We start from the raw sequence: 14537 nt of genomic DNA on the forward strand, positions 1-14537 counted from the left end.
ATGTTTTAAACACACACACACAAAAATCAACATTATTTTTTTTTAATAGATTTTGAATGCAGATTTCTGTGCACACCCACATCTACCTACTGTGCAAGGATCACTGATATTCCTACCACACTGAAAATCCCAGAACCAAATTTTCAGCACCAAAATTATGTAGTTTGCCATGTTTCCTGTATTTGGGGAGTGGACTGTGTGTTGTGTCTCTCCCTCCTTATCTTTATATGCAGAGCTTTAGAGTTTTCAATGTCTCACATAGTCCTTGTGATGTTATCTTTCATTGCCACAGCAAGACAAAATGATAGCAAAATGGTGCAGCATCACAAAGCTGTGTAAGCTTCTCAACAGTCATTTCCAAGCAAAAGGGAATCATACTCCAAGTGTTGTAAAGATTTAGAAACTGGTATAAATCGCAATGCAACTTCTCTTCAAAGGGAGAAAAATAACATTAAGAATAGCAATAAAATTGAAAGAAAGCTAGGCGTTTTTGGCTTTTCATAATAGAATTCCCTGTGTTTGAATGCCCTCTTTCTTTAGTGGCAGGATGAACGCCTTCTAGAGCTAGGGACCTGACCTGTTCCTAGACTTGCTTTTCCTAGAGCAAGCGCTACTTGTACTGGACCAAAGCAAACAAGCTATTTTTCTTTTTAAGTCTGACAGTTTTCTTATGTAGATTTAACAAAGTCTATAGAACAAATCAGTCATTGTGATACAAATTTTTAACAGCCAAAAAGTTTCTTTGGGTGAAAAGAAAATGCATGTTGTTTGCAGGAGGGTGGGTTGTCTTTGTGCTCTCAGTTCCAGGGCTTCTAGCTTTTTGTTCTTGATACCGCAGCTAGCGTGAAGAAAGGGCAGGTCATACGAAGTGTGATTTTTCAAGTGCGTGAGTGTAGCTGGTGCCTTAATTGAAGGCAGCAGAAAATGCATGTGTTCAGCACTTCTGAAAGTCAGGACATTAAACTGTCATCTATGTAAACACTTAGCTGAGTAACAGGGGATTTTCCATTACTGCCAGAAAGAGTGATTACTGATTTTCATACTGAGGTGGCTGTTACATATCAGCAATCTCAATCTTAATACAATTCTAGCAAAGAAAGGCATGGGTAACTTTTCAATGTGAATTTCAAGAAAACAGCTACTAAAATAAGGTAGTAAATCACAACAGATTAAAGAAGACATTGCCATGTTTGAGGAAATCTTTTTACCGTCACTGCACTTCTGAGAAAGGTTTTAGCACAGCTATGCAGAGCTTACAAAGCTCAGATATATTCTATTTATTTAATTTAGGCTCCCAGTTGTGAACCAAAATGTTTCGAGCTCAGGTCTTCAGTATAGTGTCGCTGCAGAACAGGGAACTGACTTCTTTGTCTGTCTAATCGCCGTTTGGCAGACCTTAACTACTGGCAGTGTGGCTGGGATCAGCTCCCTTAGGCAGCCCTTAAAAGGGGAGGAAAATGTGATGTGCTCTCTGCAAGTGTGGTTTCTAGCTGAGGAAGATCTGAGGACAGCTACGCCTGCATGGGGAGGGCTCGCTTCCCTCCCTGCTCTTCTGGTAAATGACTGCAAACCAGCGAGTCTGTTCTGGGACATACAAGGGTTGCAAATCCTGCAGAAAGAGATGAGGACTTTAGTAACAGGTTATATTTACTTGATTGGCTTTGCTACCAGAATGCATATGCAGGGTTATGTCTTGAATATGAAAAGGTGATGCCTGCATCAGATCAGTTATCTGCACCCCCTTCACCCTTCTTTCTATTGTTTTCTTGTCCACTACTGCACTTAACTCTATACTCTAAGGCAAATAATGGTGTCCAGAGTAACGTGTTAATGTTTCATAACATGAATTGGTTGACACAGTGGGGATAAATCATTCGATTAGGCTTGCACTCTATGATGACAAAGTGCAGCTTTGGCAGCTACAGGGAAAGTCATAGAGGTCCCCGTGAAACTGCCTTTGCAGTTGCTCAAATTACTGGTCATAGCCAGAGGTCTTCGGAGCAAGTCCAAGCACTGTAAGTAATATATAGCAACATTCCAGCTACCACCCCTTTGCCTCTTACCTGCAGGCAACATAGGGAATAACACACAAACTGGTGCTACCGACAGTTCATTCATGTGAGGATAAAAAATTAAAATCAGAACACTCAGGCCAGCTTCCACTCTGTCTTGTGTCATGGGGCTTGCTTACACCTCTGCATGCCTTTGAATATTCCTGCAGAACTGAGTCTCCATTTGGACATCTTTGCTTTCAAAGTTCAGCCATGCTCAGGAAGGTGTACACTCGCCAAATTTTCTAGTCATCTCGAGTCTGACAAATGTGTCTATGCTTTGCAGGAAATCTTTTCATCTATGAGCATGCTTTAATTTTAGGTTTGCAATTGCAAAAAATGCATCACAAAGCCAGAAAAATATTTGTCATTGAACCAGAAATGTAGCTATTGATTTTAATATTTTTATTTTATTTTCTATTCCATTTAGGCATTCCTAAAGCAATTTATTAAATGATTTTGTATTGATTCAATATGCTTGTGTTTCTACTAGGGAGGTAAAATAGCCAAGCACTGCAAAACACATGAACTAGATTTATCAAGAAATGGTGACTGGAGTTTGACTATGTAGTTATTAGAAATGAAAAAGCGGTGAAGAGATTTTAATTATGGAGTTAATACACAAAATCCCTGACTGGTTTTGCTGCTAAGCCATAAAGGTCTACCAGTTACCCATGTTACTGTGAATAATTTGACTGCCTTATGTGAGTACAATATCCTATTTAATGCGTTATTCATGTCTTTATTTTCTTTACAGAAGAACTTAAAGAGGAGGAAGCGGAGCTATCTGATGATGGTAAGAATTTCATATTTTAATCAGGAAAAACTAAAAGCTGTGTTTTTATTTCGTGTTCTATGGAAGTTTTAATCATGCTGCTCACTCCTTATTTGTAGAAGGGAAAGAAACAGAGATTGAATATCGGACAGTTACTATCAACACTGAACAAAAAGTTTCAGATGTCTATAATATTGAAGAAAGACTGGGATCGTAAGTACTATATTGTGCTTTTAAAGACACATTGCTTTCCAGGCTACTAGGAAATTACAAGACTAGCAAAAAAATAATAATAATAATAATAATAATAAAAAAAAAAAAAAAAAGAAAGAGGAACACACTGTGCACTTGCATTTCCATTATATCCATTAGTGGTTACAGGATTATCCTTGCCCACAGGCTAAAATCTCTGTTGACAGTGGTTATAATCCCAAGAGCATTAATAGTATTGCTCAGAGAAGGTCAGCGATTAGCCTGGCTGTTTCTCACTGCTCAAACTCGTGGTTATGTGAATTGCATGCCATGATAATCTTTGAGCAATTTGTGCTGCTGGTGGTGCTGAAGGGCAGAGGATCATGTACGGTTCTCTTAACAGAGCTGGCATTTATCCTTCTTCTGGATAAGTGTGTCATAGAGGTGCAATTGTACATATACAGTAAAGTGAATTGAAAGTATTGAAGACTCTACCATTCAGGTTCTGATTTCATCTACATCCTGACATTTCACCTCAAACCTGAGAATGTTTCCTACCTTCTGCTTCTACATAGGTGTATGGCCTATGGAAACCTGTATGCAGACAAACTTAAGTCACATGAATTAAAGACTGCTAGGTGTCCTTTTTATGAACCCTCTTGTATAAAAGATGTTAACTGTAAAATTGGGGTCTCAGTAAATATGGTAGTCATCATAATTTCTTGCAGATCACTCTTCACAAAATCAGTACAGAACTGTACTTGATATGATGATTTTTTAATTTCAGATAGTGTGGTTGCACTGGCATATTTAGTAAACATTTGCTAGTCTTTGTGGACTGTGCATTGTAAAAACATTTTATGGAAATAGATGTATGTTTTCAGGGGCAAATTTGGACAAGTCTTTAGGCTTGTTGAAAAGAAGACTGGAAAAGTGTGGGCAGGAAAATTTTTCAAAGCATATTCAGCTAAGGAAAAAGAAAACATAAGGGATGAAATCAGCATCATGAACTGTCTACATCATCCAAAACTTGTCCAATGTGTAGATGCCTTTGAAGAAAAAGCCAACATCGTCATGGTCTTGGAAATGTAAGTATAAAACGGATCACACTAACAAAGCTAATAAAGTTGGAAATAATTGTGCATACAAAAGTAGCAACTTACCTAGATATTGGTGACTGACAGAAGCTTCAGAGTTTGCAGGGTTTCACACCTTGTAAGTTTTTCCAGTCATTCATCCAAGCTGTTTAAACTGTGTAAGTAAATCTGTGTTATCTTTCTTTAAAATCAGTGATGATCTGTTGCAGACTTCATTATCTATTTCATTTGTTTTTTAATCTAGTACATGTGTTGCTTTTCTGCAGCTCACTCTTCTATTGCCAATTTGGGAGGGGAGAGAAAAAAAGTTAGTTGCAATTTGGCTTGTTTTTAGAACCAAAAATGTGCTTAAGAAAGAGAAAAAGCTTTTTTCTTTAGGAATAGCTAAACAGATATTGAATAAGCTTGTGTCAAATTTCACCTAAACACTGACCAGTTATCTGTTGCAAAGAACTGAATGTGGATGAAGAGACTGTAGAGGGGAAAGATATACTTGTGAATGCGAACCTTAAAGCTATATGACAACAAAATAGTTGAATTTCCATGAAAAAATCACTCAGGGAAGTTTATAGTATCCAGGAGGTAATGGGAACACTTTGTTCACATCAATGGCAATATCCACTTTTTATATTTAAAAACTGGAGACCTTAAAATGGGATTAGTCTGATGAGTTTTTCCTGCAACAACATAAACACTCTGATTGTAAAACACTTGTTTTTAGTAATGGAGATCCATCTAAGAAATATTCACAGGTCAGCAAAGTGAATGCTCCAAATCTAGACCAGTAGATGCAGAAAGATGGTTTACACTGTAACCCATTTGTATTTTTGTTTCCAAATTTGTAGTCCAAAATTGGAAATTTTGTTTCCATATTTATATTTTTTGTTTCAAAAAAAAAAATAAAATCTAGTTAAGTGTGGCTTGATCTGCCCTTAATATCAAGACAGATTCTGTGTCAAGGTCCAGGTGTCACAGCTGTAGAAGGGGATTTCACATCTATCTGAAAGTCATTACACTCTTTATCGCAAGATTTACAATTGAGTAAAGCTGGATTTGAAGACAGCCTAGGTTGCTTTCTTGTACTTGCTGAGTAAGATAGCAATACCTATCTTCACCTCACAAAAACTGCTTTGGGCTATTAACTCCACACCTCTTTGGGAAGGAGAAGAAAATCGCCTTAAGCAGTGCTATAAAGCATCTCACAGGGCTGGAACTTAGGCATTGAAGATAGTTGACTTTTTATTTTTTTCTTCAGGAAAAGAGAAAGTTGAGAACATGTTCATACACTAGAATTCATTATAAGAAAAGTATCTGCACACTGAGGAGTGGAAAGTAGTGGTCAGACTTCAGAAACACTAAGAATGAGCGTGCATGGCCAACGTGATGTTTGCATCATGCATAATGCACCTGCTTAGTGTGAATCCCATACTTCTGGCAGTAGCAGCTGGAAAGAAAAGGAAATCCTGATCTATGCTGATGTGTTTTCCCAAAAATTTACATCAGCCACTGTGCTGCGGCCACATCTAGACAGCTGCACTTTCATGCGCTGTCTGCTGCAAGGAGAAGCTGTTTTTTGGCTGGCTGGAACTGCTGAAGAAATAGGTTGTTAGGAGCAAAAGAGACTTTATCTATTATCTTGCTTTCTTGGCATTTGCCTAGATTATGTGAAAGCTGCTATTGCACTGGCATATTTCAGAGACTGAAATGCCATTATACAACTTTGGTACTTATATGCAAGACGGTGCTTTTATTTTTAGATTCAGAAGTTGAACAAGCTGATCATGGTAAGAGAAGGGAGCCCTACTTAGCTTGGAATTGAAAGCTGGCAGACCTAATGGAAAACAAGGAAATGTATAAAGAGGTTTGAATATCATAGGGCTTTACACTCCATTAGTTCCCCTCTGCAAACAAAGGGTGTTTATTAAAAATATATATATACAAAAATACAAACAAACTTAAAGTAGTTTTGCTAACCAGTCTAATTAGGATGTGATTTTGATGGCTACACTGGGTTTTGAAACCCCACATGGAAATTTCCACAGTGTTAAGAGCCATAGGAGGAGGGGTTCTTAAAGCAGCACGCAGGCAGGCTATAGCCATCAGTCCCTGCTCTGGAGCAGGTCTGGGCAGTGACAGCTTCCGTGACACCTTCGTGTCAGATGGTTTTGTGGCCTCTGCACTGTTACTGTCCCCACGTGACACAGTCCCAGCACAGCAACTGCAACAGTATTGTTTAGAAAGGCACCAATGGATCATTTCTGTTTTAGCTATTAAGCTAATATTTCTTTGCATGTCAGGGAAGTTGTGGCAAGCACTTTCAAAAATTCTTTGTATTCAAGCTATTTCTTTCATTCCTACCAGAGCTTAAATAAGTGGATTTCAAATAAATCAAGCTCATCTGCCATTAGCCCTCCACTAAACCAGATGTTAGTAGTGAGGAATTTAGCAGCTCCCCCTTGCACTCAGAGTGGAGCTTTTGACGAGGACCACCTTTGGATTTTTCTTCCTGATATTAATCCTGGATTTTTCATTTTAATTTTATTCCTACGTCTTTCTTACAAGCTTTTAAACTTTGCCCACCAATTCTTCTCTCGTTTTGCAATTTGTCATGCCACTATTTTGCATTGTTTGATTTTATATGTATAATAAATTTAGTTTTTTTTCTGGTCATTCATTTTAAATTAAATGCTATAGTGATTCAATCATTTGATATGCTCTTCCCTGAAAACCTTCTGATCTACTATTCGTTATCTACTCATTCGTTAGAAGTCAGGGCAAATCTCAGGCATTTCCTTTGCAGATATAATACAGGATCTGTTCCAAAATAAGTATCTCAGTGGAAAAGGAGTTTAAAAACAGTAGCATGTTGTGAACAGTATTCAGCATTGGGAGCTAAGTGCCTTAAAGTACATTTTTACATACTTCAGATAGTCAGTTTATTTTGACATAGATAAGAAAATTATTGTGTTGAAAATTAAGATTATTAAAGCAAAACTGCAGCAGTCAGCTCTGCGTGTCTCCATTTATTTGGTATGATTTAAGTTGACACAAGTCTCTAAGGTTTTGTTTTTGTTTCAAAGGAAGATTTATCAAAATGCAGGGAGTATTTGCTTGGGCAGCTCCAAGGTAGAGTTTTCTCACTGTTCTTCCATGACCAAAATATTAACATCAAATATTTTAAGTGTGTATTCTCTGACTCTGTAGAGAAGAATATTTCCCTCACATTGACCTGATTAGACGTTGGATTCTGAGACAGCTGTGACTGTGTGAAGAAAGCCTGCAGAAGCAGGTCCTGCTGTGTGTATGCAGAATCTGCATTGGTTCAGCTCAGCTTCCTAACCTGTGAAAAATTAATCTGCATTTCACTCAGGATATAAAGGGAAAAATTTGCATTCTGTAAATGCAATTGCAGTTTAATGGTGTTTCCAGAGTGTCTGGTGGTCCTAAGGTAAAAAACAGCATGCAGATGAATTAACAGTAATTCATTGCAAGATTATATGCTGAAAAGTGGAGTTTGAAGCAATGGTACAATTTCTGGAAAACTTTCTCTTTAAGGATCTAAAACATATGTCAGTTTTTTGTTATATATACATCCATGTTAACGGTGAAAAAAGGAATCCATACTTTTTAGTATCAGGATGATTGTCATTTGGAATTGCAGAGTGCTCCAGTTTGCATATAAATGTTTATATAAACACAATGTTCAATGTTTTGCATATAGATGTTTTCATAAACACATCCATACAAGTTAATGTCTTACTGCAGTAACAAAATACTTGATCATCAGAGCTGTTTTTTCAATAGCTATCCCCATATTATTGGCTTTATGTTACAAATGTGCTCTAATCCAATACAACCTCTGAATGTGTCAAGTGTGTGCTGTTCTTCCTATTTCCATGTTAACAGGAAACTGCAGTAGCATCTATGATTATATATTTTCTGAAATCGTGTAGCCAAAGCAACAGATGTGTCCAGAACTCCAGATGTTTCAATTTCAGTATAGGATATGAGGGGTGTAATCATGTATCTGACAACTTGCAAACATTGCAAGGCCATTTTTCACTTGCGTGTTTTCTTCCTGTAACTGAAATTACATTTGGCAATAAGCATGAATGCTGCAAAATGTTAAGCCATATAAAGACCACGAAATGTTTCAATTAGAGCAGATTTCTAAGAGCAAATCTGCTCTGCACACCCCTGCATCCAAAAACATAGTTCCCATCTTTGGACATGAACAGAGGAAACGGTGATTACTCAGAATTAAAAATATATATAAATACATAAATAAATAAACAACGACAACAAAGAAAAAAATGCATTTTGTTTTATTAAACCTCTGTGAACTCTCCCACTTTAGTTCCACAAAGAGTCCAATCCAGGAGATTCTACCCTGGAAAGACCACTTATTTCACATCTTAAATGAGCATAAAAATGGAATTGACCTACAAGGAGTGTGATGATGGTTCAGCTAAAAATACCAGCACTGAAAGAGTTGTGGATTATATCGCCCTGCCATAGCTAAGGGGGAAATTCCCACTGAGCTCACTTGGGTCAGGAATTTACCCTTTGAGCTTTGGATTCCAATTAAACATATAATTTGAATTCTTCCTTCTACAGACATTCTTTGTCACCCTCAGTCTCCCTTCTTCCCAAATGCCTTTTCGCTAATCTACTAAAAGTTTTGTCCTTTTCTACATCCCATACTTTGGGATCATACTCTTGATCCATACTTTTTTCCCCTTCTATCCTGTATTGTAGTTTTATTGATTTCTAAATTATGTTATCTGCACTTGTGTAGTAATGGAGCATAGAAGGGAAGGAAGCAGTGAGAAACGTCAGTTTGGAGTCTGGAGTGGTGGCATGGACACATCAGAGGTGTGACAACCACATGGCACGCAATTGACAACCAGGTGCAGGTGGCTGAACGATAAAGGATAATGCTATTAAAAATGTAGATTGTACTCTGGAGTGACTACTGCAAGCTTGAAATATTTGGATTTGTGTAAAGGAAATAGCTTTATTACTCTCAAAATGAAAATGGTACAGAAGCCCTCTTTTTTCTGTCTTTCCTAGGGTCTCAGGCGGAGAACTCTTTGAACGAATTATTGATGAAGACTTTGAACTGACAGAGAGAGAATGCATTAAATACATGAGACAGATTTCAGAAGGAGTTCAGTACATCCATAAGCAGGGTATTGTGCACTTGGATTTGAAGCCAGAAAATATTATGTGTGTCAACAAGACTGGTACAAGTATCAAACTCATTGACTTTGGACTTGCAAGAAGATTAGGTAATGACTTTTCTATTTCAGTATGATATTGGGAAAAGGACAGGACAAGCATTAAACCATACTTACCGTTATATTCTTCCATATAAAAGAGTAAACAGACATGTTTTATACAAATAAGTATTAAATTAGGAAAAAAATAGAAAAGGGGAAAATAAGACATTCGAGAAAGAGAAGGGCACCTCATCTTTGAAAGTTTTCAGAAAGTAACTATTTTTTTCTGTGGCCCTGGTATACCTGTAGATTGCAAGGTAAAATATACAAAAGTACTAATATTAACAAATATTACTTTTACTAGGAGAAACCGTAAAACACTAACTTCCTAACTCTAAGAAATGGAATAAAACCTCAATTTGCATGAGTAGTATAACAAATATGTTAAACTTTTTTAACAGCAGGATTTAAGGTGATGCTCCTGAAGACTTTCAAGTATGGATAGTTACACTGAATTTACACCTACCCATTAGTGTTCTCATTTCCCATCCTAACTAGCAACATATTGATGTAAAATATAGGAGGAATTATATAAAGAGGTGTGTTTTGGTCATGCTCAAAATGACTAATAAAATAAAACTACTTAAAATAACAAAATGGGGAAAAAAAAAAAAAAAAGTTCAATTTGACAAGCTCCTCCTCTTCCTAAGGTGTTTTTGTTTTTAGCTTTTTCTTTTGATTCATTCTGGACCACGTTTTCCAGCATGATCTGCAATCTGAAAGCCAAAGACCACGGAGGGTTCTTCTCTTCATATTGTTCATTGTCAACTCAGCCGTTCAGTTGTGTTTGTTTAGTGTTAAACAATGCCAAAATCACACACTGATCTTTTTTTAATCCTGCACTTTCACAAGAGAGAAATTAATAATAAATTCAAGAATTAAAAGGAGCTAAAACACTTTATGAAGATGTTACGCTGGCTGAGCTGAGATTTGTCACTCTTTTGCCATTAGATTGATTAGAACAACTCTGCATAAAATTGCCTACAGCTTTATTCTTAGTTATAATCTTTCCCCTTCACTCTTTAAGCAAAATCATAATTAATATTTATTAAAAAATAGAACATTTTCATGAGTAAATTTTGAAATTGAAACCTGTTTTTTGTGACCTGCCTATATGCTGGTCATCCTACTTCTTTTGATACTTAAGTAACAGACTACAACATACCCAAGAACATAATTTTACTAAAACAAACCAAAATGGTATGTTGCACAAATAGGGAAAAACAAATCTGCTTTTCAGATTTCAGATATTCAACTCCAAAAGCGTATTGCATGAATCCTGGTCACAACACTACAGGAGTCTTGGGACTCAGAGACTTAAGTGTTTATTTCATTCATGAACAAAAGAGTGGCACCATTTATGTTCCTTCACCAGTGGTGAGATTTTTGTTACCAGCTGTGTGAAAGACTTCATCCCCCAGCTGTCAACCTGGAAAACTATACTTTTACTGCTGAAGTGAGTGGATTTCAACAGCAACAGATAGGCACTTAACAACAAAACACCTCTTCGTAGAAATTTCTTCAGCTAACTTCATAACTTGACACCCCTGTTAAACCCACATTCAGCAAAAAGGAAGATCCTGTTTTCAGTGGCCCGTTCATACCCATTAGGTTTTCCATTTTTCTGTTAACTGAGGCATCGCTGTATATTGCACAGCTGATACTAGTTTGTGAGCAGCTACAGTCACATCGTATGTGGCAAATCTCTAACCTGTATATAACTCCATAACTTCCATAGCAGGAGAAAGTGCCCTCCCGTTCCATGCTCCTAATGTTCCATTTGCTAAAACAATTTTTACTACGTGACCTCTTTTTGCTAATTGTCTTACATTGAGAACTGACAGCACGTTCCCCCATTTGTGTTCCTTCAAGCCTTGTGATTTTGAAACTGACTGTCAAATTCACTTTGATGGGATAGATTTGGGATTAGGGGCCCTCGTACTGTGTCCATGACCCCGATGCAGCAGATACTGCTCAACCAAGGAACTGCCAAAGGGAACAGTGGCTAATTTTGCATTTCAGCTTCTGAGATTTATTTGTAATTTTTTTTTTTTTTTTTTTTTTTTGTAACTAACGCATACTGATGGTTCTAAATATTCATTGTTTCAATCAGTTTTAGAGAAAATAGAATCAGCTCCTTCTGCCGTCATTTGCTGCAGCTAATTAGTTTTCTTATACTGTCAGGAAATACCAAAGCCACAGTGGGATATTTTCCTGACCTTTTTTGGTGTGCTGAGGAACACATGTAGAAAATTGTTTAAGATAAACTTCTTGAGGAGAAGAGAACGGGTTTTGAGTACTGTAAAGATATTTTTTTATTAATCAGTTGATTATACACAGTGCCAGCAACAGTTTCCAGCTAGCCTGTCAGCTTTCTGTCTGAACTAAGTGATATCCAAACACAGATCCTACTGTGTACCAAGCTTGTAAACATCTGGGTAAAGAGTTGATATATTACTGAGTTGATATATTACTGCATAGAAAATATCTTATTCTTTTATTTTTTTCTTTTATACACAGAAAATGCTGTGTCAGTTCTTTCACTTTGTATGCTTGCACTCAAATGCCGTGTTTTCAGAAAACACTTCTCTGACCTATGGGCAGCACATTTCATACACCAGCCTTTTGCATACACAGTGGCTCATGGTAGTTTACACAGTGCACAGAAAAGCTTCCAAACTTGGATGTGAAAATCTGAGCCTGAGATTTGGACGATTACAAGGAAGCTTTTAGAAAATAGGCTCTTTGTGACAAATGTTGGTATTTTTCATAAGGACAGGTGGAAAAAAAAATGTGGGTGCTGACCTTAGAAAAAAGGCAATCAGCAAAATGGTATCTTCGGCTTCCTGGTTGTTTTTGGAAAGGTAAGGGGATCTGTTATTGGGACTATGGAGAAGACATCATCCTCATTCTAGCTAAATCAGTTTAGCTTGGATATTAGGAAAAGGATCTTTTTGTTGTAGGAAGGCCCTGATTTCATGAGTATAGGGATGCTGTGGAATATCTTTTGCATGTGTTTTTTAAAGGCTAATCAGATGTCTGACAGGAAGGATCTTGATGGTGAACTTGCATGGGGAGAACAAAGTGACTTTCTGAGACTGCTCCCAGGCTTTCTTCTGTTTCTGTCCCTAGAAATGGGTTCTCTCTGCATAGAGAGGTCTCTGAAAGCAGGGATTACATGTGAAAATGAGGTTTCCACAGTTAATTTATTGTCATCACATCTGAGCAGTGCAAAAAGTGTTTCACAACAATTAAAATGAGAAACTGGCACAATTGTGAATGAATTCACTATGGTGGTTCCTAAATTTCCTGCAAGCATACTGTTCAATCCTGAGGGAAGTTCTTAACCCCATATATCCTTCGATTTTCATGTTGTAAGCTGGGGATTTACATAAATCAAAAGAGTACTAGCATAGATGCATGATTACATTTTATGGAATGACTAAACAGTTTTCAGTGGGTAACCGTAAATGCATCTTCAGAATTTGGATCAGCATTTATGTTGCAAGGTACAGTAATGGAAGTTCAAGTCAATAAAAATGCTCTGTACTGATTCAGTGTTGTGGACAAGCAGCTTTTATTGTAGTCTTCTCAAAACTTTGACCTGCTGTTTTTTGTTGTTGTTGTTTTGTTTTGTTTTTTCTCAAGCTTTTCTCTTGATTACAGAGCTGCAAATCTCTGCATGTGGTTACCTTAGCAGAAGCAGGATTGGAATCTGTTATATCTGTTTTTCTTCCCATTCATATCTGCTTTGTTTAGATGGTAATCTCTTTGGGAGAGGGATGGTTCCTCTCTCTCTAATTGTACTGTGCCTAATCTGGATGCTACTCTTGCACAAAAGATAAGCACAATGCAATGTGTCTCACTTAAGGCAAATACTGATTGTTCAGGAACATGTGCAGACTGGACATGAGTATCTCAACCTAAATCCAAGCCTGTTTGAAGTCAGAAACAATTTATCTCCTGACATTTTTCTACTTTTATAATACTTTTTTTTTTTTTTCTAATTGGGACTGTTTTTTTTTTCCCCCATCCCTAATCTATTCCTTATAGTTTCTTTCCCATCTGCCCTTGCTTATTCTTTTCCTCTTCTTCCCATCCTATTTAGAATAACCATCAAAGAAAATGAGCCTATTGAGATTTATCTAGTATCTTTTTAGTGAGTTGCATTGTGCTTCACCCTATCAGTAAAAGTTAGACATATCACTCCTAGTTGCATACTGGTAGCATAAACTGGTAATATTAGATTCTGTATAGGATATTATTCTACCTTCATCACTGCATTTTCCAGTAGAGTAGTAGTGGTGGGTCAGCACAAGAAAGATGTCCTACGACCTATGTCCTACGACCTGATTCTGTTAGTTCATATTGCTAGCAGTAGCTTGGTTGTGGATCATTTCAGAAGCATCCACAAGGGAGCCAAATTAAGATATCTCCCTTTTTTTCACCACTCTGGGGCTCCAGAGGTATGCTTGTAGTCAAGTCTGTTTTTGAGAGCAGGCTCAAGTCCACTTTTATTGATAAGGCAGTGATCCATTAGGTGCGTGTCATCTTGTTTTCTTGTTTCACCTCCTACCTGTGACACTTCAGTTAAGAGACACACAACCCAGTATTGATTCTCTTTCCTGTTTAATCTATTAAAAATGTGTTGGATTAAAATAGATACTTCTTATTATTATAACTTTATCATTACTGTATCTCTACCATAAAATTCAGATCCCTGAGCTTTAATAAATCTCTTGGATAACTTGTGAAAACTCCTTTCTAACCCTGGAATCCTGAAATCCTCTTGCGATGCTGCTTACAGAAATGGAAGCTCAAACACTCATGTACTTCAGAACATCCAAACCTAATCAAACACTAAAAGTTCTCTTCTTTCTTAGTCCTGGTGTTGTGCAAACTCCTTGCAATAGCAACCTTCTTACAATGTGCCTTGTACTGTGTGGTAAAGGATGCTTAACATGTCATTCTTTTTACTATTCATGTGTCAGCTGAGAAAATAGCAATTCAGGCATGACTTTTTTTTTTCAGGTAAGAATCCTTAACAAAACCACAAATATGACAGCAAAAGTGGTTTTTCTGTTGTTGTAGAATAACTGTTTTTAAATCCTGCATGCAGCAGTTAACAGTTTTCTCTTTC

At 37.1% G+C, this 14537-nt stretch overlaps 1 protein-coding gene across 5 annotated transcripts in view; it reads left to right on the top strand.

Moving 5' to 3' along the window:
* MYLK (myosin light chain kinase) overlaps window positions 1-14537 on the top strand; it is a 205100-nt gene that overhangs the window by 174051 nt on the left and 16512 nt on the right. For 4 of the 5 annotated variants that reach the window (XM_035330846.1, XM_035330847.1, XM_035330848.1 and 1 more), the window contains 4 exons: window positions 2806-2847; window positions 2946-3039; window positions 3903-4106; window positions 9189-9406. In XM_035330846.1, coding sequence (XP_035186737.1) covers window positions 2806-2847; window positions 2946-3039; window positions 3903-4106; window positions 9189-9406 — 558 coding nt within the window. The remainder of the gene's footprint in view (window positions 1-2805; window positions 2848-2945; window positions 3040-3902; window positions 4107-9188; window positions 9407-14537) is intronic. The other variant, XM_035330845.1, reaches the window with a different exon arrangement.

The sequence above is a fragment of the Oxyura jamaicensis genome, chromosome 7 (assembly GCF_011077185.1).
Source record: "Oxyura jamaicensis isolate SHBP4307 breed ruddy duck chromosome 7, BPBGC_Ojam_1.0, whole genome shotgun sequence".
Classification (NCBI taxonomy): domain Eukaryota; kingdom Metazoa; phylum Chordata; class Aves; order Anseriformes; family Anatidae; genus Oxyura; species Oxyura jamaicensis.